This window comes from Fusarium verticillioides, chromosome 11 (genome assembly GCF_000149555.1).
Source record: "Fusarium verticillioides 7600 chromosome 11, whole genome shotgun sequence".
In the NCBI taxonomy this organism is placed as follows: Eukaryota; Fungi; Ascomycota; class Sordariomycetes; order Hypocreales; family Nectriaceae; genus Fusarium; species Fusarium verticillioides.
In genome coordinates this window covers 1,611,808-1,635,187 of record NC_031685.1, presented here as the reverse complement: position 1 = coordinate 1,635,187, position 23,380 = coordinate 1,611,808, and the positions used below count along the sequence as shown (strand labels likewise).

The window sequence follows — 23,380 nt, the reverse complement described above, 5'->3', positions numbered from 1 at the left end:
TTGCTAGAACATGCGAAATCTACGTAGGGCACTGCCTCAGAAGCTCCGTCAGTTCAATCACACATCAGAGTCTAATTACAGTCACCAAATCAGGGGCAAATGACCGCACAGTGATTGCGTGGGCAGAGGTACTCAGGCTCATTTTGCACGTATAATACAACCTACCTCCCCATGTTTACTCCGCCTTCACCATTACCACTTCAACGAACAAGATCGAGTGTTACCAACGCAAACAATCACACTTCAGCCCATCACAAAACCACCATGGAACCAATCAATACAGACCACAAGAGAGTCGTTCCGCGCCGCCTCATTTCAGACACGGGTGACTTTTACTTGGGCCTAACAGATCTTTGGCTATCTACCCAATGGTGGTTGGTCATGGTGTATGGAGACTACGAAAGACGATCAGATCATCGATACACCCAGAGCAGAACCGGAAGATCTTGTGGAGCTCCAGAAGATGGGGTTCATTGAGAAGGGGGCAGTTGGGGAGACGGCTGCGGGCCTGCGGCTACGCAGCCCGAGCAGGAAGATTGACCAGAAGGAGAAAAGCGATTCAAAAACAAGACTTATTCAAATATACAGTCGACGTGCCTCCTTTTCCTAGATTCGATACGAGTCCCAAAAATTTCTTCCTTTCATAATGTCAAGGATCAGCATCCATAAGAAAAGCCTATCTCAAAGGGATTATCCCCCTGCATACAAAAGCTTGAACATCCAAACCGCATTCAGTTTTGCGACAAAATCTAGTGCATATCCTCCGCGATGGCTTAGAGGCTAACAGTAACAACGTAGACCAGTTGTATGAAGTTTAGGCATTGATAGCCCCAACCTCCTTTCACAACAGTGTGGCTGAGTGACTACGTTCTCTCTGCCGGAACAAGCTCTCAGCCACACATCTCAACTGCAACCAAGCCATCATTTGACAGATCCGTGGGCACAACATCGATGCGAACGCAGTAATTTGAAGCTTGATGGCTTTTGTAACCTGATGCCTCGATGCGCTGGCCTCATACAACGCCATGCTGTTTGACACCTATCTAAGCCCTCCGCAGCTGTTATCTCATACCGATATGAGACCAAGATCCCAGAAAGGCCGACTCCGCAATTCTCGTTAGTGTAGGAATCAATTAAAAGATTCTCATATAAAAACGATACGCACAAGAGTAGCAAACATTCCAATGATTTGACATTCCTTCCCTCAACAGAAGACCAGCCCTCGTCTGGCCCGTAAGGGTAGTTAAGTGTTTGGATGAGCCTCTCATGGTTGGTTCGAAGCTAACAACATTACTAGTGTTTTACACGCAAGGAAAGGTTGTACTGATACCTTCAGCCCAACTACATATGATTCACTAGTCTGTACGTCAATGTTAGACAATCGCTAACCAGAAGCGCCGCCGATGGAGAGGGATACTGTGCTGTAATGAGAGTCGGGATTGAAGTTCCTACGACCGTGGTAATTCTCGTCGAACGGGCCAACATAACCAAGTTGGCAGTCCTGTGAACTTTCTGTAAAGTGGAACTCGATCTCCGTCACATAGCAAGTGTCCAAGACCCATATGATAATTCCCGACAGTGAGTATAGATATTGACCATCTGATTCGCCGAAGATAACGGTAGTTACTGAAGGATTGCACTTGCCTCGTGGTCGGGTAATTTGTCGCGACTAAGTGAAACCAGCTTTAGAGCCTAGTAAATATCAGGATGTGTCAGTTGTCTCGGCACGTGGTATGGTACAAACCGACATCAAACTCAGTTTTCACTGCAGAAACTCCTTGGGATCCTCTCAATCGCCATCTTGGTATTGTACTTGACTCGCCTGCCCAGTGAGTGAGGATTCCATCACTACGAACAGCGGCTATTCTCTTGATGCCGCATAAGTCTATGGCGAGTTCTCATCCTAGGATGGGCTCGTCAGGAGAAAATGAGATATGTGGCATGTCCTTCTCATGCTTGTAACCCAAAACATGAGACCTGTCGTCTTCATCGACCGTATTGAAATCAGAGATAAATCCTAACAGCCGCTATATCAACGAAAGATACCGACATTTCTCGGAGTTTTATAGGGTCTGAGAAACGGAGAGCACGGTCCCTCAGTACTCGAGAACCGTATAAAAAACTCTTTCCCATGATGGCGACGGCGCGTCAAGCCGTATGCCATGATACTTCAGCTGCATTGATGTTCTGATCCGAACCATTAGGAATAGTCTCGAACCACGTGCCGAAAGGGGCACCTTGTCATGAAACGCCATCTAGTTGAGATAACGTAGCCTGTGGACGTTTTGCAAGACCCCAAACCCGCTTGCAGTTAGCCATACTTGGGATCCCGCGTGTTCAGATGCTGAGCGAATGATAGAAAGCTCTCCATGATTGAGGAGGCCGGCCATAAACCTCAGGTAAGTGATCGAATTCATGGCCAGAACCTTTCGGGTGACTCCAGGGTCGCAAAGACAGGAGACGCAAGATGCAGGGAGCGAACATCTGATGTCGATAAGAGGGTAACACTGTTTTGCAGAAGTCCAGGAACTAAGCTCGAGAAACTACCGTCTCTGAGACTTTGTACAGTTGGTTCCAAGCGACTGAAAAGACGTCATTTCGTAGGTGCACAGCTCCTTGGTTGTTATTGGCAATATCGGGAATGTTGTACGGATTAGATCGTAGAACCGGAGGAATAGCTTCCAGTTAATGGAAACAACTACTCCGTACAGGCATATCGAACTGTCGTTTGGCTGAGGTTGCTCCCGCGTAGCCGTGGCCCAAATGAAGGAGAGTATTCGCATCAGTCGGCATAGAAAGACAAGCCGCAAAAAGCACAGTGAGATTTGGTTCGTAGTTTTGGTGAATATAGACCATCACGGATGAAAGCCATAGCGCTAAGTATCATTAGCTGCGTCGGGTTTGAGGTACACTTTTGCATTGGTGGGTGCCAAGCCCACCTCGAGAATAGGGCCCGGGACAGAGTCCCTGTCGTAGCTTTGGCGACCCGCCGATGGGTTCGTCATCTTGGACTTGAGATCCCCTTTCATTAAATAGTATTGCAAAGGCTGCAGGTCTCACCGTTGGTACAAGTGCGTGGCATCCAATGGCAACTCTCATACGAAAATGCTCTCGCGTTGCATCGAATACCAGTCTAGGTATCGCACTAATCGTTGTGATCTGTCTCCTCGTTCTAGACTTGTTATACGCTCTCAATTCGTGTTCCCCGATCATAGCTAACTTCTCTAGTGGAATCGAAACCTTTTCCAACATATAAGTTGGGGTAAGTCACTGGAGTTTTCAAGCCACTGCCCGTTCCCCCAGGCTTGGACTCGCCAGTTGACTCGGGGCTCACCTAGATCACAGTAATTCCATTGATGGGAGTCTAAATTGTCAACAACAGCTTGTCACCCGGCAAAATATCTCAAATAGAAAAGGCAAGAGACAATGAATAGATAGCTGCCAGTTACCTAGGGTGATCAATTTGGACCAAACACTTCACATGTCTCACTGCATAATTGGTTCACTTTGTGGAACAAGTGTGTGGCAGAAGCAAGTCTCCAGACGAAGACTGAATGAATTGTATTAACAACTTGCTAAAATGACCTTAGAGGATACCAATAAACAATTAAAAACTCCAAAGCACCAACGCTGTCGTACGTCGTAAAGTCGTTAAACGAAACTTCAACTGCATGAAGGTGTCAAGCAGGATATGTGCTGTCAACTTCTGTGAAGATCGATGTGCAGTGTGGTCATTATATCCACAGAAAATATGTGTGAATGTAGTTGCGTTTGATATCGCCTCGAAACGCGGTTGCAACCTCAGTTAAATGCGACCATGCAGACGGAGAAGATGGTCCAGAAGGCGCTGCTGGTTTCATGGCATACCGAGAAGATGCGCAGTAAAAGAGAGAAGTAAGATTTTAAATTTGCAGACTTAAACTCTGACCCCATTATCGAAAAGCCCTTACACAAGATGCAGCGCTGGTAGCAGTTTGTCCAGACTCAGTATAAATACTGGCCATAGATAGGAGCATAGGCACAAGGAACCACTGGTACTGGTACAGGTACAGCATAAGCCCCCGGCAGACTATGCGCATAGTAGGCAGCCGGAAGACTCTGCGCATAGTAGGGAGCCGTGATTCCCTGCTGATATCCTGCAATATGAGCAGCGATATACGGGTTGTACTGCAGTGTAGAGACGCCAGCATTCGGAATTGAGTTTGACTGGCTGCTCGACTCGCTCGAGGGGAGGGGCTTTGGTACAGCACCCTTTTTATACCCCTTTGGCCGGTACTTAGCCAGACAAGCCGAGTTCTCTGTCCTTGCCGGATGGTACACCACATCAAACTCCTCAGGCGCAGCAGAGTTGGTGATCATACGTACTGGGCCAGGTGACCCAGACACGTAGCCCTTGTTCAGACAGAAGGGGTACTCTTTCCAGGGACCCGACGACTGAAGAGCAAGCTCCTCTTTGTTGTAAAATCGTCGCGGGTATATGGACTGGCCTGGCACAGTGCTAGCTGGAATTTGCTTTGCCTGTTTCCTGACCTGGCTGGCCGGGATTTGTCGGTACCACTTGTCAAAGGTAAGGTCAGAGAGTGAATAGTAGGAGCAGTCTGACTCTGTCTCCCAGTTATTTGTTGAAGATGGAGGGGATGGCAATCCTCCTTGGTTATTAAGCTGGTCCAATTGACTCAGCGCTTCAGATGTAAGAGCAGACATTTTGAATAGAGATATGTCGCTTGGAAAAATATGAATGTGAGGGTGAAATGAAAGTCAGAGATAAAGAGAGTGTGGAGTTATAAAAAAGTGACAAGAGTCAAAGTCTGTTTGCTCTCTGCGTCGAAGTCTTGCGGAAATGTAGCCAAAGCTTGATGATGCAGAAATGAAGAGAAGTGTGTGCGCTACGCTGATATGTAGGCCAGAGTCTGACGACTTTCTGTAAAAGACATTAGATATGTGAGTCGTTGACTTTTAAAAGAAAGCTGAACCACGAGATAAGATAGCGTTGTCAGATAAGCGAAAGCGAAAAGCAGGAAGCAGAGACTTGACAGCAGGCAACAGAAGAGCATGAAGAAGGGAAGTTCAGAATCCAGGATGGAGAGGACAAGAAGGAATCTTATACCCAATATCCGTTAGACTTTGAGAGAAGGGAAAAGCACTAAGCCCTATGCCCTATTGATTCTAGAAGCTTGTGGATGAGAAAGGAGTCACCCATTGAGTCTTTCTCAAACTATCTTCATAATAAGCTGAGGTTATCATTGTAATAGATTTGAGTCAAGGTTAGTAATGGTCATGCATGAACTTTGTCTTCCCAGCACGAACGAGAAGTGAATATGTCAAAAGTCAAAATTCCCGTTTTCAAGTTTACTAGGTGCTTGACGGGTCTAGCGTAGAGGAGTAGCAAGGAGTTCGGCGAGGATGAAAAGCCAGGAATGAGAAGGAGATAGAGTTTGATAGCAAGATAAATGCTGGACAAGGGTCTTGGAGATATGGGTGTGCGCAGTCTCCACGCGGTTACTGGGGGCAGTCGCCGAGCTGTGAACGTCACCACTCAACAGTCTGAGGATTTCTCGTGGATGAAACCACCTAGAACCATGTACTTTGGCCAGTCGTGTAATGTGAGAACCAGTATCGAAGTAACTTACGCGATATCAGCCTCGGGTTGATACCTTGGGCCATAATATCGTACAGAAAAAGGGCTCCAAGTGGCAAGTAAAACTCTATTTCCCGTGACATTATTGGACTCATGTTCACTTTGATATACAAGACTAGCTTTCACAACCGCACGAATATTTAGAATTTGCGCTAAATAGAGTAAGTTTCCCATGGGGTCCAAAACCTAATCCCCTCCATAGGAGCGGATTACCTTATGTAAGCTTTGGTATGAGCAGGTTTAGACCTATGAGGCTCGCGAGGCAAGGGGAAGGATCAACTAACTTTTGAATTTAGATGATATTGCCTTGTCCTTGTCTTGGTGGCTTCCATGGTTTGGCAGCAGCATGGCTCATAGTTGGTCACATGACGCCCAGAGACATTGCCACAGCAATGACTGGCTTCTGAGGTACGTGTGGTAGGCAGAAACGCCTCTACCGTGCTCAAGATTCCATATTCAATGATAACTTGACGAAAACGCACTAAAGTGTAGTTTTTTTATATTCCCCCGCCTTCCATTTTTATTCGTGTATCGTATCTAAGCCAAGACAGACTTTAAGTCTCCCATACACAATCCTGTCCATCCATATCGCTTTACGCCTTCTCTGGTCCTTGGGCGTATTGTCGCCACAGAGGGTTTCCCAATAGACTTTCCATCGCACTGTTCTCCGTACCGACGAACACCTCCACGCCAGGACCTGCCTCAGGTCGATCAGGCAGAATGATATGCATTGAGTGAGTCACTCCCACTGAAGGCGGTCGAATAGCCTTGATTCGGTCACCCAGGGCAGGGCCCCACTGAATATCATAGAATGGAAACTCTCTCCATGACGAGAACAAGGCATGATTGCCTGGCATGTCGAGAAAGATGGCAGGTATCAATCGTGATACATTACCGAGACCATCCACGAGGGAGCTGATGGTGGCGAGGTACGTGTCTTTGGATTTGTTGACTGCGCTTCTGACCACAAGAGCAATGTCTGCTAGACTGACATCGTCATGTTCTAGAATCTTCTCGATGTCCATGACAGCGGGCGCAAACCCAAGAATATTGCCGAGAGTGTGTTTGTGAACAGGCTTTCCAGCTCGACGACGAGCATCAAGCGCTAGACCAACCATAGATGGTCCAGTAGGTTTATCCTCGCCCTCCTTCTTTCCATGCTGGGCTGTCATGGTGCACCGCCAGACCAAAGCTGTCAACGCATCGGTAGTCGAGATGTAAGAAGAAATGTCATCAGACTTGAAAAGCTTAGCGTTGCAAGGCGCAGCAGCCTCTTTGAGTTCCTGGATCTTCGCAGGGGAGAAGTAAAAGATGTGGCCGTGGTGGATGGGGGAAGCCAACTTCGGTGGGGGACCCTCGGGTGTGAAGGGTACTTCAATGTATTCGGGATGATCCTCGGGCTTACCGACGATGGTATCAGATGGCTTCATCAACTTTGCCCTATCGTCACAGGGGATTTCGGCTGGGTTGGAAATAGGTAGGCCCTGAGCTTTGCGGACCTCTTCAGCGAAAATCTCCGTGAACTTGTACGCTGTTGTTCCATCGATGTAGGCATGAAGGAAAAGGACGTTAAGGAGCAAACCGCCCTTGATAAAGTTCAGCTGTACCATGGTAGTGTTCAGTCGATCTCCAGCACGAGGCCATTCTCCACCCAGACCCCGTTGACAAACAACATCAGGATCCAGAACTGAAGTAGGGTAGCCCCGACGCTTCAGCTCCTCAAAGCTAGGAAAATCTTCATCTCGAAGATCCTTGACAAGAAAGTCATGTTCAATCTCATCACCATAATGACGAAGCTGCATCAGCCCAGTCTCGACATACTCAGCAGTAGGAACAGCCTCACATCCCGCAATAGGCGTACGCTCCTTGAACGCCGAATAAGCCCTCTTGAGGATAGAAACTGTCTCCTCAGCATTGTAGTTCTCACCAAGCTCAAAGTGTAGAAGACTTCGGATCCATCCCATAGGACCAATCTTCTCAGTGGGAAGTAAAGGGGGAGCGAGATCAGGAAGTGGTGTGACCTCTTCTGTAGCGACGGTTTTGGAGTGGAGAGCGGGTTGGTCTACGACCAAAATCTCTGTTTTGGCGGGAGCCATGGTGAAGGGTGCGAAAATGTGGGTATGATTTGTGTTTTTCGCTTGTTTGCGTGGAAGGGGGCCTGGCTTCTAATACTTGGACAGACGAAAGGGTCTGACCAGGCGAAGGTCGCCACGCTGAGAGATGCACTGTTTCGGTCTTGAAGATTCGTGTTACCCATGTGTGTTTCAGGGCGTTCTACCGAGGTAGTAGCATTGTTGGTTCCGAGAATGCGGATCGGCGGTGTTGGTTGAGCAAGTTAGACGGAGATGAAGCTTTCTTGGGCAGCTCGCTTGGGACTGCAGCATTGCGATAGAGGTTTACGTACATCGACTGACTGGCCTTTCGGGTCAGAGTCAGAACAACTTAACAAAGCCACATGCTTGCATAGCCAATAGGACTTTGTTCCTTTATCTTAGGGACCGATTGAAACGTTGTATTGACCGATTGCGTGTTCATGGCCCAGCACGCGGCGTCTAGCAATTATGTTTCAATAATAGATGTACCGCACAAAGCAGCATCCAAAGTGGAATATCGCTCAGTGGACCCTTGAACGAGGCAATGAGTCCCAGCAACGAATCCTCGGACCAAACCCGACATGCCGGAGCCGTTAGTTCCAGGATCCCTTCGACTCCTTTACCTATCTGAGAAACTAAACCCGTGATAGCCTCTAAACGCAGATAGCACAGACTAAACGAGCCCCTTCAATGAAACATTACAAGCATTTGCCGTGGATCCCAGCGGGTCCTGTCTGCATAAACGGTCGAACATGGACCAAGCCCTGAAACGTTCTTTGGACCGGCTGTAGATCCCCGTAATATCCGACCGGAAGTACGTCGCGGTGACAGGGATTTACTTCCGGGTGGTGCCATTTCAGAGCCGCAAGTTTTGCCTTAGCAGTTCATCTCCCGCTGTGATAAGAGTCAGATCTCACTATGCGCATCACTCCTATCAATACCACGCGAATTCTGTAATAGATGGCGAAGTAGACTATTTTCAGGAGCATTGAGGTCAATTAAAGCATGTTGAAGACTTTTAGAGAGTAGTTGCTTGAGAGCCTGAGGCCCCTCGAAGGATTTCTCATTCTCCATAGCCGCCAACAAAAGGTAGCATCGAAGTGGACTCCAGCCCCGTCAAGCCTGTATCGGTTTTTCACAAATGGCCTGTTTTGCTTCATTTCCGCGTAAGTAAACGAAGAAAAAAACGAGCCCGTAACGGCTAGAGATTTGCAGTGGAAGCCTGGCCAGTGGAAAAAGAAACGATGCTGAGCTCCTGTGTCTCGCCATGGTGATTACCTGACTAGGCTGGTAAAAGCCCATTTAACTAACCAACAGCCAACTTGAACTGCCCTTGGTGTTTATCGTGTTCTGCATGCAGCTAGTCTGATAAGCAGATATGGCAGTTGACCCTAACATCGTAGCCATTTTTGGCCCACCGCCGAAAGGACTTGATCTCGAGAACAATGTCATCACCACGTACAATGTCGTCGTTTGCGTTGTTCTTGGCATTGCTGTCACTGTTGTCGCTTTGCGATTCTACGTGAGGAACATGAAGTCGGCGAACATTGAGATGGACGATTGGGCGGTGCTGGTCAGTCTGGTAAGTGCTTTCACTGAAATTATTAAGCTTTCGCTGATGTAATGCAGTTCTGTGCTTCAGCTACTGTCGCCATGACGATATTGGGTAAGATGTCTCTGTCAATACTTTTGAATCCTTGTATTGATGGGTAATAGCTGGAGAGCATGGCTCTGGGGCTCATGTTTGGTCAATCAAGCTCACGACTCTTGTTGACGTCTTCAAGGTACGTCCACAATGTCGTTCTATGATTAACCCCTTCCTGTACTCACACAGCGCCAGATCGTCTACGCCGAACCTTTCGTATACGCCCTCGCCGTCACATCTGTCAAAATTAGCATCCTCCTCCTGTACCGTCGCCTCTTCCCCCTCGGCATCGACAAAAATCGAGTCTACACAATAATGTTCTGGATAGCAACCTTTTTAACGACCGTATACCCATTCATCCTCTGGATCACCATGCCGTTCGCCTGTCGGCCCGTCAGTCATTTCTGGAACCAGTATCTTGGCGCTAAAGGTAAATGTATCGAAGTGAAGCTGTTCTTCCTTGTTCTTGGAATCATGAACATGATGAACGATATCATCATTTTGACTGTTCCGATACCGAGAATTTGGACACTTCATATGAACAATAAGACCAAGATTTCTATCATTTGCATTATGCTTCTCGGCAGCTTGTAGGTGACCTTGCCATTTTCTATAATGACGTTCCAACTGACCCTATGTAGTGTCTGTGTCGCCAGTATCGCGCGCATTTACTACCTCTGGGGCTTCTTCCAGAACCTCGATGCTACATGGTGGATGGGTCCGTCATTCGCGTGGTCCAGTCTCGAGCCCTCTGTCGCAGTCATCTCAGCTTGTCTTCCAACCCTAGCGCCTCTGTTCCGCATTAAACGCATCAATTCTACTTCACGCGGTACACCATCTGGACCAACTGACTTATCCAAATCTGGTTCAAAGCACTTCCAGCTCTTCAGTGTGAGCAGGACAAAAGGCAATGCTTTTGGCAGTGATGATGATGAGGTCGAGTTGACATATGATGTCGGGAGGGGCGGGACTGGAGATGGGTCAATCTGGAAGAATCAGGGGAGCTCGGCTGCTGAGCAAGGCATTGTTGTCCAGACGCAGGTTTCGGTGACGCATCAAGACAGGAAAGGCCGTACTAGCACTGATTAGACATTTGTTTCTCGAGGCGCGCAAAAGAAAAATAAGCTTCTACAAGTTAGCCACCAAACGAAGTTTAGATGACGCAAGATATTACTATCTAAACAAAATCACTGCATCCTCCATTTCCGTTCTCTCAGACCGTAGCTGGTTTTCCACGACTCGCGCAATTGAACAATGGTCCTGACACTTAACTTTAGTCAGGGGGACTCTAGAATGACAGCCCTAAACAATATACCCTACACTCATAGAACTTCATTTTACGCCCCAGGATTTCACTAAGTTTACAGAAGTAATGTTTAAAACATTTGACCAAAAAGAGATATGTTATGCACAAAATCAATTTACTGCCAACGCCACGTGTACTACTGAACAATCTGTGTACATACTCTATAGATCAAAAACTTACCTGCTCCCAATCTCACTAGCAAAACAGCCGCAACTCGAACAAGATCACGATCTGTGTGATTTCCCCCTGCTTACCCTCATAGATCAAGCTGAAGATCTTCTTGAACCCCCAGAGCCCGCGTTTCCCCCCCGCACCGACAATTACCAGTTGTTAAGACCCCGGCGCTCTCCAATGGCCTGGATGTCGACAAGCTCTCTTTCCAGTCTGCCGATCTTGTACCGATAATCAGTATGCATGATTTTATTCAGCCCCGGGTAGTACTTTTGCTGCGCCTTCTCCTGCAGCACAACGATCTCCTTCTCAATCTCCCCACGTCTTCGTGCCTTGCTCATCTCGTCCAAGTAGATGAGGAACCCCTCTGGGACCTTGACAAGATTCACTCCTTTCTTGAAGCGATAAAGGTTCTTGCCGCGCTCTTTTGTCATCCAGTAGTCAAGTTCGTACTGGTCGACCTCCCGTAGCTCACCATAGCCATTTCTTCCGACCATGTGGCTGCCATCGTTGATGGCTTGCTCATACGTTGCGGCAGTGGCGGGATCGAGGCGCAGATGCTCGATCACGTAGTTTCTACGACCTTCTGGAGTGAAGAACGTAGCTGTGCTTCTGCGCGCCATGAAGGCGGGTGGTCCCTCCATGGTGGCTGGTGGTTCCGCCTCGTAAGTGGGTGACGATTGAAGGTCCTCACTCGACTTCTTGTCAGTGCGCTTCTTCGCCCACTGCTGGATTTGGTCGAAAGGCATGGTTATGAAAGTGAGCAAGATAGAAGGTAAAGAGTCTGAAGATATGTTTGTTAACAGAGGATATGTTTTCGTATAATTGCTATGAAAAGCTTGGTGACGAAGGAATAGAACTGCCATAGTCGAGGAGGAAATTAACTATTTATATGATTTTTCTCACAACTGGAGTTCAGATTACTTCAATTTTGTTCATTTCAAGTCCGAAGATCAATTATGTTAGATCAATATGAACCACCAAACTCATTCGCAAGTCGATGAACATTCTAATGATTTCCTCACAATAGATGGTGTACCGAGTAGATAACCTGCAGTTCGTACGAAACGACGGACACAGCGGATGAATTCTGATACTATGACTTAGAACTCGTGTATCATTTTGTGACAAATGTCTTGTGCACATATATCAACAGTATACATAAAGACTTGTTCTTCATCGTGCTGTTCCAACAATCCGTGACCAGAGATATCAGCTGGGCATGCTTATCTTATTGTCTTATCAGCCAGCTTATCGCTCACAATCTTGGCTCAGCATTGGTTACCAAGAACAACGACACAAATGCAGGCAAGCGGCTTGCGCATAAGAAACATCTGAAAGAAAAAAATGTCATAGTGTGCTACCAGCTAGTCCTGTTTGAGATATTATCGAATTTAGAGTTTGGTGTCGGATGATCAGCCCCAAGTGGCTGCAGCTAACGGATCGCGTTCCCGCCTCTGAACATCCTCCCTTGAGATCCTCAGGTGTTCTCTCACCTCAAAGCTCACGCTTACAAGCTTGCTCAGCCTTCCCAACCACTGTAACCTTTTACGACATTTCGTTCTTATTTTTCAAAATGTCGGATCGTTTTGATAGCTTCCCCTTCATCAGCTTGCTGAGTGGCTGGGGAGTCGTGAGGTAAGGCTGCATTAGCATCATGACCGGACTGAACTGACTGATTGTTCCTTGCACAGTGGCCCTGGACTATTGTAAGTTCACCCGAATATCAGCAATAGTTCGTCAACTCACCTGGTTTAGCATGCTACGCAGCTTGGTATCCGGCATCTCAACCGCAACAGTCGTCGGCGTCTCAAGCGGTATGGTAGGCAGCATGATCTGGGGAACAGCTAGTCTCCCCTTCCTCATCGGCTCATCTCTCGGTTTCGCGTTCGGTAGCTACCGATGGTACGAAGTCGCGACCAGAGAAGCCATGGTTCAGCTGGAGCTGTACCCTGCACTGCTGCAGATGCACATCACCTCCAACTTTCCCTGGATGGCGGGCCTGCATAGTCAAAAGCGGGACTGGTATAGGGCAGAGACGTTTCGCAGGTCGTGGGTTATGAAGAGCATGTTGGTTGTTGGTTGGCTTTCGGCTGAGTCGTCATTGCGTGAGATTCGTGAACGGAGAGAGGCCAAATTAGTTGAGGAGTACATCGCTGCTGAAGAAGAGTCAGAGTGAGCGTGTGGACTAGCAATCAGAGACTTACTTCTGAAGTTATCTTGTTCAATATATCGAGGTCGATAGCTCATCAATACATTGACGCAACACAGTCACCGTTCCTCTCATTGTTTCTCTCATTTCTGGTGACATTTGGTAGGGCCACCGGTGGTGGCTTCTGATTGGATAATGGAGCAACGCGTCGGTCAGATCAACCCCGCTTTTGAGATGGCGCGTCCTTAGGGAGCAAGAAAACACAAGACCTAAGCTTAGGATGACAAAATAGACTCATACTAAATCTTTACTAAGCTACCTAAACCTTTTTATCACGCAGGCCTAAGGTCCCGAGTTTTATTTACTCCCCTCGGGCGGGTCCCCATAAGCTCGAACCACGCATGAACAGAGGCTCTGGGCATATCAACACAGGAGAATGACGAGTATCAGCATCTAGTTCAAATGAACAATAAAAGATACAGTTGAAACGTTAAAAGGCGAAACAGCCTTATTTACACCGAGTGAGTCGCGTGAATCACGGTTGAAACAGCAAGGCCTGACCTATCTAACTAGATCATTCGCCACCAAAATATCCAATGAACGACTCTCAGCTTCAAAGCATGGCTTCCATCGCCCCAGCAGCCAAACTGGCCGTCCTCATCGACGCAGACAATGCCAGCGCCTCCATGATATCCTTCGTCCTCGCTGAATTCGCAAAATACGGCACAACCTTTGTCAAACGCGCGTACGGCGACTGGACCAGCAACCGCTTGAACGGATGGAAACCGCAGCTTCTCAACAACTCGATTCATCCTATGCAACAGTTTGCATATACCTATGGGAAAAACGCCACAGACTCAGCGATGATCATAGACGCTATGGATTTGCTATATTCTAGCAAATTCGATGGTTTCTGTATCGTTTCGAGTGACAGCGATTTTACGCGTCTTGCGTCGCGGATCAGAGAGTCCGGGTTGGTGGTTTATGGGTGTGGAGAACGCAAGACGCCGAAGCCGTTTGTCACGGCGTGTGATAAGTTCATTTACGTTGAGAATCTTGTGCCGAGATCTGGGACTCCGTCCATTGAGGCTGATGTTGAGGGGTCGTCGACTGCGATACCGCTCAATGGGGTATCGCCGAGCGAGAGACCTCCTTGCGGCCACGCTCCAATATCGGCGTTTTCAAAGGGTAAAGGTCTTTCGATGGACCCGCCTGCGCCTGCAAGAGGCTTGCTTCCCGAAAGAAATGATTTCCAGAAGGATAGGGCTGCCGCTGAACCGCGGGCGAAGGTCAATGGCGAATCATCCGCAGGGCCATCTAGTGCGCAGAAAAACAAAGCCGAGCCCTCTGACGCAACCTTATATAGCCCACAGAATGGCAAGCGGAAAAGACTCGACTCCGACCCCAACGGCCCTACACCAACAAAACGCCGATTATCATCCCCCGAGCAGCCAGGCGAAGTGCAGCCTGAACAGCGACCCGTCGATGATCAAGTCATAGAATGGCTTCGTGAGGCGGTTGAAGCAAGAACGGGCGAAGATGGGTGGGCTGGCCTTGCGCCTGTTGGAATGCTTATGAACAGATGGCACCCTGATTTTGATGTTCGAACGTATGGGTTCAAGAAGCTTCATGAGCTAATGGCGTCAACAGGGCTATTTGAGATTATGGATCAGCGTCCTGGGGAGGGCAAGCCGATTGTCAAGTATGCGAGGTACCTTATTGACAAGGACGATGTAGGTTCGGCTGACTCACCTAGGAAGGGAAGCAAAGAAAACTTGAGATCTTAACCCTAAGTAATGAAAATATTTAGATAAATTTAGCCTGAATTTAGGTAACTCTTCTTTAATAAGTTTATTTTAATACCCCATCCTCAGGTTTATTATTTTCTTGCTCCTTTAGGCTCACGCCTGACAGGGATATCGTTTTATAATAGCCAAGCTTTCACTTCTGAAGGTGATTTTGTTTAAAGAGAAAGGTTATAGAAATTCTAAACAAAATTAAATATACTGTAAACTCCTCTCCTGTCATGAACTGCCCCAAATATGTTAGGTCAGTATCTATATAAAGTAATTAACAACTCCTGTCTTGGTCTTATAAGATATTTATATCTCGTCCTCCCCCAAAAGCATCCGACATTCCCTCCCCACCCATCAACCCATATACAAAAGCTTCCCCGACTAATGAAAAGTCCTCTGTCCCCTTGACGTGACGAAGGATAAAAGGCGTCTCGCCTCCATGAAGAATAGCCACTTTGTCACCGATCTGTGCATTCCAAGGCGCCAATCCAATGTAGCCCCGATAAGTCACCAACAATGCGCGATGCGCACATGCGTCATAAATGCGCTTTATATAACCTCCATACTTTTTCTTTCTCTGGGAGAAATCCCCCAATGGATGTTTCAGCACTTCGCTAGTTTTGAGAACAGGCACTGGTCTTATCTGGAGAAACTGGGCATTCATCACAACCTGAAGTTCCTGTATTTCTCCCTCAAGTGTGACTGTCTCATATACTCCCCTTGATGCCATATCTGGGAGCTCACGACCCCATCCAGTTCGGTCATACCACGTCTCGATGTAAGCCCAGTCATCACTGTCAGCAGCTTCTGTACCTGCATAATCAGCTATCATTGATCTCCATAGGGCGTTGGTGCGACCCTCAGCGCCGCCGTAAGGGCAGTCTGGAAGCTCAATCAGGGCAAGACTTTCCCACTCAACAAGAGCGTTAATGCCTTTCCTGGAGATAGGGGGCCTGTCAAGTTCAGGATGCCATACGGGTCCGAGTTGCCTGATTTCATCAATAATCTGCCCCTTGAGAGACAGAACCCGTGGGTTGGAGCCAATATGTAGTGCCGCAGTAGTGTTTCCGGATGCGAAATATCGAGGCTATGATAGCGAGAAATTGATTAGTGGCTTAGGGTCCCATCGAGTTGGACATTCCCAGTTGGCAACCCATGAGGGTAATCTGGAAAGCCTCTGTCGGAGAAGCTCTCTTTCATTTCGCAGTCTGTGCTCTCTCGCCGTCTCTCCGGCTCTATACACAACCTTTGCACGGCCAAGGTTGTCCCAGATCTTGGACCATCGCGGTGAGAGTTCTCTTTGCTTGATATAATGCTCAGCTCTCACAGCTTGCTGGCCCTCTAATGGACTCGGTTCAGTAGACTGTTTGTTCCTATCCTTATTGTCCCGAAACAGAGGCTTCTCCTTGCGCGGTATTATCTCCCAGCCATCAGGCAGTCTCTCCCAGCCTCTTCTCGGAGTCTTATCTGGTCCATCGAAGATTTGAGCCTGGATGTCGTAGTATCTCGACTGCTCCAGGACGCTGTATGCCTTTTGCTTCTGAGCGCCATTTTCAACGCCTGACCAGTGTCTTGTGCAGTTCAGCACATGTAGGTTACCTGTAACTTGAATCATGGTTCTTGCGAAGTCACGGTACACCTGTGTCCTTCGAGATGATAATCCGGGCTTATCTTTGTAGCCACATTAGGATGCACAATTCCCAAGAACCCATAAATTATGTCATGCGCAACTGTGCATTCTAACGTTCTGAACTGGTATAGCACGTCCAAAAGGTCGAGTCTCCTATCGTTCGAATGCCACTTCTGATGATATCCAGAGATAAAGTTGTACATCTGATCAGGAAATATGTTTCGATCACTCAGCTTGACATCGAATACCCGAACCTCACCCTGCGTCCACTTTAGTCGTTTGAACAGAGATGCCACTGCATCCCACGTGATGACATCCTCGCCACATATTATCTGGATGTTCTTTGCCAACACAACTTCTTGGATGATCCACGTTCGGCGCCACCACGGTCGATCGAGTAGCTCACGGACTTCCCCGTTTATTTGCTCTTCTATCAATCTCGATCGATTCATTCTGGCGATAGAGCCTCTTACAGACTTTAAAAAGGGAAGTGTCGGTTTGCCGTAGTCTTTGTCAATCTTCCACTGATGCCAGCCAACACTAGCCATCCTGTTTTGGAGTAATCTCATGCCAAGAATACTGCCATCAGTAGGCTCTCCCAACCAGGCCAAGACGTTTTGTGCTTGACCGTAGATCTTCTGCATGAGGGGAACTTGCGTACTTTTCTCGTCCACGTCGGCTTGATTTATGCAGATTGCATCTATCCAGAGTATTCTATTCTTCCTCTTCCATCGCAATCTGCGGAGGGCGGCAGCGGCATTGTCTCCTACAAGAAAATCGTGATTACTGAGTGAGATATTACAACCATTTCCGGGATCGCCCCAGGTGTATGATAGAGCCTCATAGATGGGGTTAGAAGAGAGAATGGCTGGCTCTAGCATACACTGAATAGGAGCATCGTGCTTCAAAGCGGGATGAAGTATCAACAGCCTGATCTGACCATCAGCTGATCGCAGAGGATGATATGGCGAGGAGTTCATCGTTTGCTGCCTGCAATCGTTCAAATTGCCAAGCTGTCTTTCGTGCCTTATTACCGTTCATTTAAGTTCGAATTTGCTGGCGCCTGATAGCTTGGCAGGAGGGTTGAAACTCTGACCGAAGCGCTGTGGCGTTATGCAGTTCGCTAATGGCTGTGCTTGATTGGTGGTGGCCTGTTAGACCGGATCAGCCGCTCGAGCTCAGTTCAGTGCAGCCTTATTATTAACAGGCATCTATGAATTGACACAAAGAACGCTTCTATCAAACCACGTTGGCATTTCTAGTGGACCTCCTTGGAAAGAAAATTCGTGTTGAGGCATATCTTTCCAACCTCGAAGTCAATATGTGATATCCAAGTTATTATGAGAATGGCCTCTCGATTACGCGTTTCCAAGACCGCAGAGAATTATCCTGCTAACTCGGCTCTCGCTGGATTAAGAGGCAACTCAGACTTGCCCGTATCCTGCATCTCCGAAGCTTCTACACTATGCACCTGCTTCACACCACTGGACGGTTTACCGTCTCCATCGAGCTCAGCCTTCTGGTACCCAGATTCAGTAGTATGAGTGGCCGCACCAGGTGGTCTCTTCGTCTTCTTGCCAATCAAAAACCCAGCACCGAGTCCGAGCAGGATAAGGCCAGCTACACCGACTCCCGCCCCAATTCCTGCCTTTGCACCAGTCGATAGCCCGCCATTACTTCCGGAAGATGATCCCCGGCCACTTCCACTGGAAGACCTTCCTCCTTGTTTCGAACCCTCATCTTCAAGATCTGCTTCGTCGGTCGGTGTGCTGGGTTTGCGCTCGGTCGCAGGCTTGGTATGGTTGCCGACGCACTTGTATGACCCCTGAACAATGTGATTGAGGAAATGTTCATCGAACCAAGAACAATCCATGGTCTTGTCGCCAGCCAAATAGAAATCACCCGTAATGACCTCGAGACCAAAGAACTCGACGTTGGTGAATGGCCCGGTCATGTTGATGTTATCAGCCTTCTTAAGTAAATTGGCCGTAAAGTTGAGAAGGCGAGGGTTATCGTGTATCTGCAAGTCCTTGACGTAGCTCAACCTCGGCACTGAAAGGTCGTTCAGTGCAATGTTCTCATCGATCCCGAGTGTGCAGTTTGCCGTCCTGAGACTCGGAAGACTAAGCTCTGAGAAGAAATTGGAAGTGAAGTTGAGCTTTCCCTTGAACCAATCGACATCATCGCCGTGAACCTCAGTCAGCAATGGTAGGCTGGCGTTGACAAGATCCCTGAAAATACCGCCAGCGTCGCCTCCGCTGGTATGAGTGCCAGGGTCACTGCGGCCTCCGAGCCTCTTGAGATTAGGCACTGACAGATGCGTATCTCTCCCGTTGTCCATGGCGCGCAAGAGTCCGACTTCGGTGAGAGATAAAGAGATATAGTCCAGGTCCGAGTTGCTCTTGATGTCGACCGTATAGTTGACGAACTTGAGATCATCCAGCTCGACACGCTTTAGTCCACTATTTCCCCAAACTGTGATCTCGCGCTGGACCTTCTCCGCCGATGAGGTGAGAAGGGCTCCCCCAGTGACTTGAAAATCGACACCTGAAATGCCAACACTATAAGTAGAAGTAACGTTCAAGTATAAATTGCCCGCCGCAGACTGGCTTGCTCCAATCTGGAATCCTCGTAATACGTTAAGTTTTGGGTCCGTATTAATTGATATGTCGCCCCATCCCCAGTATGCACCCAGCCCATGGATGGTTCTCAGGGCAGGAAGCGTTATGTTCAAATCTCCAGGTGTCTTGGTAGTCTTCCCGCCGGCGCCGTACATCAGCAGGTCGCCGGTGACGTTCTTGAGGGTCGAGCTATAGAATGTAACGTAGTCGTCTGGGAAGTCGTTGTTGTACGTGATATCGCCGATGAGTGTCTCGACGCCCGTCATATTGATTGTCTTCGTGATATTAAGGAGTTGGAGATCACCGGTGTACGTCGGACATGATGCCGCGAGGCTCGATACTTGGGTCGCTTCGGTAATTGTAGAAGTTTCTTCGTTGGAACAGGCTGGAAATAATTAGTCATGCGCGACGCTGCAGAGAATGAGGCATGACTTGCCGGCAGTGACGCTTCCTATCTGCCTTGATAAACATAATAACGCCCCAAAACGGGCTACGATTTTTAGGCAGACCATTTCTTCCCCTTCGCTGTTGCAGATGCGATGAAAGAACGAGAACGAGGGATATGCGCGCAATGGGGGAAGGGGTCTTAAGACATGCTGGGCACTGCGCTTCATTCAGCCTCGAGTGGTTTCAATTAAGCTTAAAAAAGACTGTGGCGTTAACTAACTTGAACCCGTGTGACTCGGTAGCCCAGGCCGCATCAAAATGTAAGCAAAAGCAAAGGAAGTTAAATAAGCCTGAGTGGACGCTTCCGCAAGTCGCATCTGCCATAGAGGGTCAACGTCGATAGACTGTTGATTGAACTAATTACATGGCTTTATAATGTTTATTTAATCGATCCTCTCTGTTGGCCTGTTACAACATGCAGACAGCAAATATTTGTGACTACGGTAGTCTTGGCAATGCACCCCTGCTCAACGAGGCTTTCTGCGATAGCTTCCATTCGGTAGACACTTTCAGCTAGGACAAAGTGGCTGGCTGTAAGATTAGAATGCCACCCTCCCAGCACTTTAAGTGGTTATCATCAGAGAAAGCATTCAATAGCACTAAAAATTTGACAATTATTGTCCTGGTCCTTGCGAGCTTATACTTTTGTGTAGATACTTTTCATGTAGGTCTTGCCCTTGCAACCACCTCCATCTATCTGAGATTCAATGCTGACTGGAGATCTGTAGTTACCTTCATAGGATTATTGCATCATCGCTGCTGTGTTGATTGCAAAACTTCTAAGACATCACAGAGATTGTCTTCGCACGGGTAGTTTCGAATCCTGACGTTTTGTTTTGTTAATTTCATCCCCTTATCGATCAGCTTCTTTCAATTTATGCTTGTTGTAGATTTCGGCCAAATACTTTTTGGCATGGAGATAAATTAAATTCCTAAGAAGACATCGCCATCAGTTGTGTGTTTGATACGTAACCCGGCGAAATTACTAACTGTCTGCGGTACATCTTGCAAGGTTTAGTAGGCTGGGGACAACCATGTCACAACGAGTGGATGGTGTAGCTGCAAAGTGTAGCTACTACAGCTTCTCGGGTAGGGCCTTGACCGGCCCCCCACCAAAGTACAGAAACATCAACTTTAAATCGCCAATAGCATGATTTCAATCACTTTACTAACCATCAGAACCTTCCAAATATCAAGTGAGAATAATCTTTATTACAGTCTGTTACAGAACATAGCGTTCTTGATGACCTACTGCTCTTTCTTTTCCGCGGGCGAAATCGTGTCGGCCTGGCGGCACATCAGCACACCATCAATTACAGGTGAACCAGTCAGATCATGTAACGTGGAGTGGCTCTTGCAGGCAGTTTGCCCTGCGGCTTGCCTAAAAAACAGCCTTAATGGATATATTAAATATACCTGCTGCACATTCACTGAAATCTGGTCTCATTCTTCTTCCATTTATTTCCTACCTCTCATATCACGTTACATTATCATCACACCCAAGGGTGAGGTCATACAATGAGCGGATTGGAGGTTTTCGGCGCGGTAGCAGCCATTCCCACCATTGTTACGCAGTTAGTGCAATTTATCACCTCAACCAAGAGAGCATTAGAAGGTATCAGAGAAGCAGTTAAGAAACATGGAGAATTGACTCAGGACCTTATTAGTATATCAAAGGTTAGATATTCCAGAATGAACACTCCAAGAAAACCTAACTCATTTAGTAAGGTCATTGACTGTGCTGGCAAGACCATGGAACGCCTAGCCGAAGGGAACGGAGCGGCAAGTCTATCGGTGGATCTCAATTTTGAGCCTTTGATGCAACAGATGGAGCGGGATATCGAAGCTGCGCAAAGGAAGCTCGAGAGCCTCGAACCCGGATCCAGCTTGATGGATAGAAAGACCTTCGCCATGAGTTGCAGGGTTGAGATTGAAGCAGTTATAGCCAAAGTTAGCCAGACAGGAATGTTCCTCAACATCACTCTCGTCAACTTGTTGATGCAAACCATCGTCCAAGAATCGTCCAGCACCTCCTTGAAGCATTCATTGTACGTTTCCAGTTGTTTCATATGCTTCACTCGTCTTTCCACTGACTCCTCGATTACAGAATAAATTCAGGCATTCAACCAAGCTTGAATGAGACTCTTGAGGCTGTTAAAGATACTGTCAGGGATGTTTTGAGCAGATCCGCTGAATCCGAGTCTCAGGCTCCTGAGAACTCTACCGAAGGACAGCTTGTGGATGAACCTTCAAAACCAGAGACCATCAAGTCGACAATATCAGGAAAGAGTTCTTGGTACAAACCGAGACGCCATGACTCAAATGGCAGCTTGCGACAACAGTTTGTATCTAAAGTCAGAAACTCCTTCACAAGCTTTACTCCAAAGTCTCATTTGTCCGAGGTACTCTCAGAGAGCGATGTTCCTGCGATCCCACCTGAGCCTGTGTCTATCTATCTCTGCTCCTGAGAATATCCATACATCTGTTGATACAGTCAAGGCGAATGATGGGTCCCCGGATCAAGGAATTCAATCGCACGTCACCGAGACGAATGTGCCATTGCCTGATATGGGCTCATTAATGCAGAATGACACTACAGATCTTGGGGGTCCACAGGCAGGATTAGCTGTGCCAGACGTTCAGGGTCAAATGCCATCCGAAAGAGACGCAAAGACACAAGAAAGCTGTTTGAACGATGAAAAGTCAAGAGAAACCGATGAGATGGGAACTTCGGCAAACTTCATGGTATCTAACACTTCGGGTTACATGAATTCTCCGAGGTTAATGGACATCTTGAGGAACAATATGTCAACATGCAATATCTCTCAATCACATAAACCAACCGATGCTATAGAGCAAAGCTTGCTTGATACAAGGTCGTGGGTTAGTGCTGCTATTGAGAAGGAGATGGCATATGGAGTCCTGGTTTTCCAAAGACCCGATAACTGGATTCAGCTAGCCATACTACCGAGAGATCACGATGGGGCAACTGTCTTGGAAACTCCACTTCTGAAGGCAATGGAGAACACACCACTGTCATGCCATTTCGAGTATATTGATAGCGACTCTCGAAACCTAAGGATTTACTTCTTTACGGCAAATGAAGAACGTCTTTCGATCTGCACGGTAAAATTCCGTACGCCCTTCCTTGTTGAGTGGTCAGTCGGGAGCTTTCCACATGAAACTGGCGACACACCAACTCCATTACCAGGAATGGGATTCTTCTTTAATACAGATGACAGTACCATATCTTATGCGTCAGTTACGGGATCACTAGTTTCCCTCAGTGAAACAGACACTGGTAAATGGATTGTTCACTTTATCTTTGAGGAGTATCCCGTCCGTCATGGTGACCAGGTGACACAAGCATTTAGGGTCATGAGACCTGAGAAAGCCGAGGGCCCCTGCTTATATCTTCGAATATATCGTCAAGGAGAATCGACTACTGATCAGTTCGATGGCGTTGACAGTTGGGACAAATTCTTCCATCGTCCAGATAAGGTCCAAACCAGCAAGAAGGATATAAATTGGCAGGGCTTGACGATTGACAAAAGGTCTATTCCATTTGCGCCGATATGTAGTCAAAATCGAGTTATCGGCTTCTTTTGCAGAACTGTTGACAATAAGGTATATTTGATAAAGGGGCATGCATGGCACGATGAGCAGGAGGATCATATCTATATTTGCACAGTCCAATCGGGCTCCAACTTTTCTTTCGTTGAGAGTTTCAACGATCTTTTCTTTACATCTGTGGAAGGTAACTTGACAAGGATTAGGGTAGAGGTATCGGAATCTGACTGTATCTCATGCAGCCAACCGAAGATCGTCCTTCAATCGAGAAGCAGCTCACAGCAGCTAACGAGTATTTCATATCCCGGAAT

The 23,380-nt window shown here is 47.5% G+C and overlaps 10 protein-coding genes across 12 annotated transcripts; 5 read left to right on the top strand and 5 right to left on the bottom strand.

The window, feature by feature from the left end:
• Nucleotides 1–3,984: 3,984 nt before the first annotated feature.
• FVEG_10613 (hypothetical protein) lies at nucleotides 3,985–4,704 on the bottom strand (the record flags this gene model as incomplete). Its single annotated transcript, XM_018899777.1, has 1 exon — nucleotides 3,985–4,704. The coding sequence occupies one exon, from the start codon at nucleotides 4,702–4,704 to the stop codon at nucleotides 3,985–3,987; it is 720 nt and encodes a 239-aa protein (XP_018757909.1).
• A 1,527-nt stretch (nucleotides 4,705–6,231) lies between these two features.
• Nucleotides 6,232–7,734, bottom strand: FVEG_10614 (hypothetical protein; the record flags this gene model as incomplete). The annotated part of the gene is made up of 1 exon (XM_018899778.1): nucleotides 6,232–7,734. One exon carries the CDS (start codon nucleotides 7,732–7,734, stop codon nucleotides 6,232–6,234), a length of 1,503 nt encoding a protein of 500 aa, XP_018757910.1.
• A 1,375-nt stretch (nucleotides 7,735–9,109) lies between these two features.
• On the top strand, nucleotides 9,110–10,465 carry FVEG_10615 (hypothetical protein; the record flags this gene model as incomplete). The annotated part of the gene is made up of 5 exons (XM_018899779.1): nucleotides 9,110–9,313; nucleotides 9,361–9,397; nucleotides 9,448–9,515; nucleotides 9,572–9,966; nucleotides 10,018–10,465. The coding sequence occupies 5 exons, from the start codon at nucleotides 9,110–9,112 to the stop codon at nucleotides 10,463–10,465; spliced, it is 1,152 nt and encodes a 383-aa protein (XP_018757911.1).
• Nucleotides 10,466–11,002: 537 nt separating this feature from the next.
• Nucleotides 11,003–11,602, bottom strand: FVEG_10616 (hypothetical protein; the record flags this gene model as incomplete). The annotated part of the gene is made up of 1 exon (XM_018899780.1): nucleotides 11,003–11,602. The coding sequence occupies one exon, from the start codon at nucleotides 11,600–11,602 to the stop codon at nucleotides 11,003–11,005; it is 600 nt and encodes a 199-aa protein (XP_018757912.1).
• A 716-nt stretch (nucleotides 11,603–12,318) lies between these two features.
• Nucleotides 12,319–13,139, top strand: FVEG_10617 (hypothetical protein). 2 transcript variants are annotated; one of them, XM_018899781.1, is made up of 3 exons: nucleotides 12,319–12,491; nucleotides 12,548–12,562; nucleotides 12,612–13,139. In XM_018899781.1, exons 1-3 carry the CDS (start codon nucleotides 12,430–12,432, stop codon nucleotides 13,030–13,032), a joined length of 498 nt encoding a protein of 165 aa, XP_018757913.1. In that variant the 5' UTR covers nucleotides 12,319–12,429; the 3' UTR covers nucleotides 13,033–13,139. The 2 variants fall into 2 exon arrangements, with proteins under 2 accessions (XP_018757913.1, XP_018757914.1); XM_018899782.1 differs by having other exon boundaries at nucleotides 12,548–13,139.
• A 274-nt stretch (nucleotides 13,140–13,413) lies between these two features.
• FVEG_10618 (hypothetical protein) lies at nucleotides 13,414–14,882 on the top strand. 2 transcript variants are annotated; one of them, XM_018899784.1, is made up of 3 exons: nucleotides 13,414–13,526; nucleotides 13,579–14,707; nucleotides 14,762–14,872. In XM_018899784.1, exons 2-3 carry the CDS (start codon nucleotides 13,602–13,604, stop codon nucleotides 14,790–14,792), a joined length of 1,137 nt encoding a protein of 378 aa, XP_018757916.1. In that variant the 5' UTR covers nucleotides 13,414–13,526; nucleotides 13,579–13,601; the 3' UTR covers nucleotides 14,793–14,872. The 2 variants fall into 2 exon arrangements, with proteins under 2 accessions (XP_018757916.1, XP_018757915.1); XM_018899783.1 differs by having other exon boundaries at nucleotides 13,579–14,882.
• A 214-nt stretch (nucleotides 14,883–15,096) lies between these two features.
• Nucleotides 15,097–17,411, bottom strand: FVEG_16842 (hypothetical protein; the record flags this gene model as incomplete). Its single annotated transcript, XM_018906081.1, has 3 exons — nucleotides 15,097–15,888; nucleotides 15,955–16,372; nucleotides 16,441–17,411. 3 exons carry the CDS (start codon nucleotides 17,409–17,411, stop codon nucleotides 15,097–15,099), a joined length of 2,181 nt encoding a protein of 726 aa, XP_018757917.1.
• A 404-nt stretch (nucleotides 17,412–17,815) lies between these two features.
• FVEG_10619 (hypothetical protein) lies at nucleotides 17,816–19,318 on the bottom strand (the record flags this gene model as incomplete). The annotated part of the gene is made up of 1 exon (XM_018899785.1): nucleotides 17,816–19,318. The coding sequence occupies one exon, from the start codon at nucleotides 19,316–19,318 to the stop codon at nucleotides 17,816–17,818; it is 1,503 nt and encodes a 500-aa protein (XP_018757918.1).
• Nucleotides 19,319–21,191: 1,873 nt separating this feature from the next.
• Nucleotides 21,192–21,967, top strand: FVEG_10620 (hypothetical protein; the record flags this gene model as incomplete). Its single annotated transcript, XM_018899786.1, has 2 exons — nucleotides 21,192–21,547; nucleotides 21,607–21,967. 2 exons carry the CDS (start codon nucleotides 21,192–21,194, stop codon nucleotides 21,965–21,967), a joined length of 717 nt encoding a protein of 238 aa, XP_018757919.1.
• Nucleotides 21,968–22,304: 337 nt separating this feature from the next.
• Nucleotides 22,305–23,358, top strand: FVEG_16843 (hypothetical protein; the record flags this gene model as incomplete). Its single annotated transcript, XM_018906082.1, has 2 exons — nucleotides 22,305–23,256; nucleotides 23,312–23,358. 2 exons carry the CDS (start codon nucleotides 22,305–22,307, stop codon nucleotides 23,356–23,358), a joined length of 999 nt encoding a protein of 332 aa, XP_018757920.1.
• Between the last annotated feature and the right edge of the window lie 22 nt (nucleotides 23,359–23,380).

Coding starts and splice junctions, on each gene's coding strand:
- FVEG_10618 (XM_018899783.1), top strand. CDS start 13,602: ATGAACGACTCTCAGCTTCAAAGCATGGCTTCCATCGCCCCAGCAGCC.
- FVEG_10617 (XM_018899781.1), top strand. CDS start 12,430: ATGTCGGATCGTTTTGATAGCTTCCCCTTCATCAGCTTGCTGAGTGGC.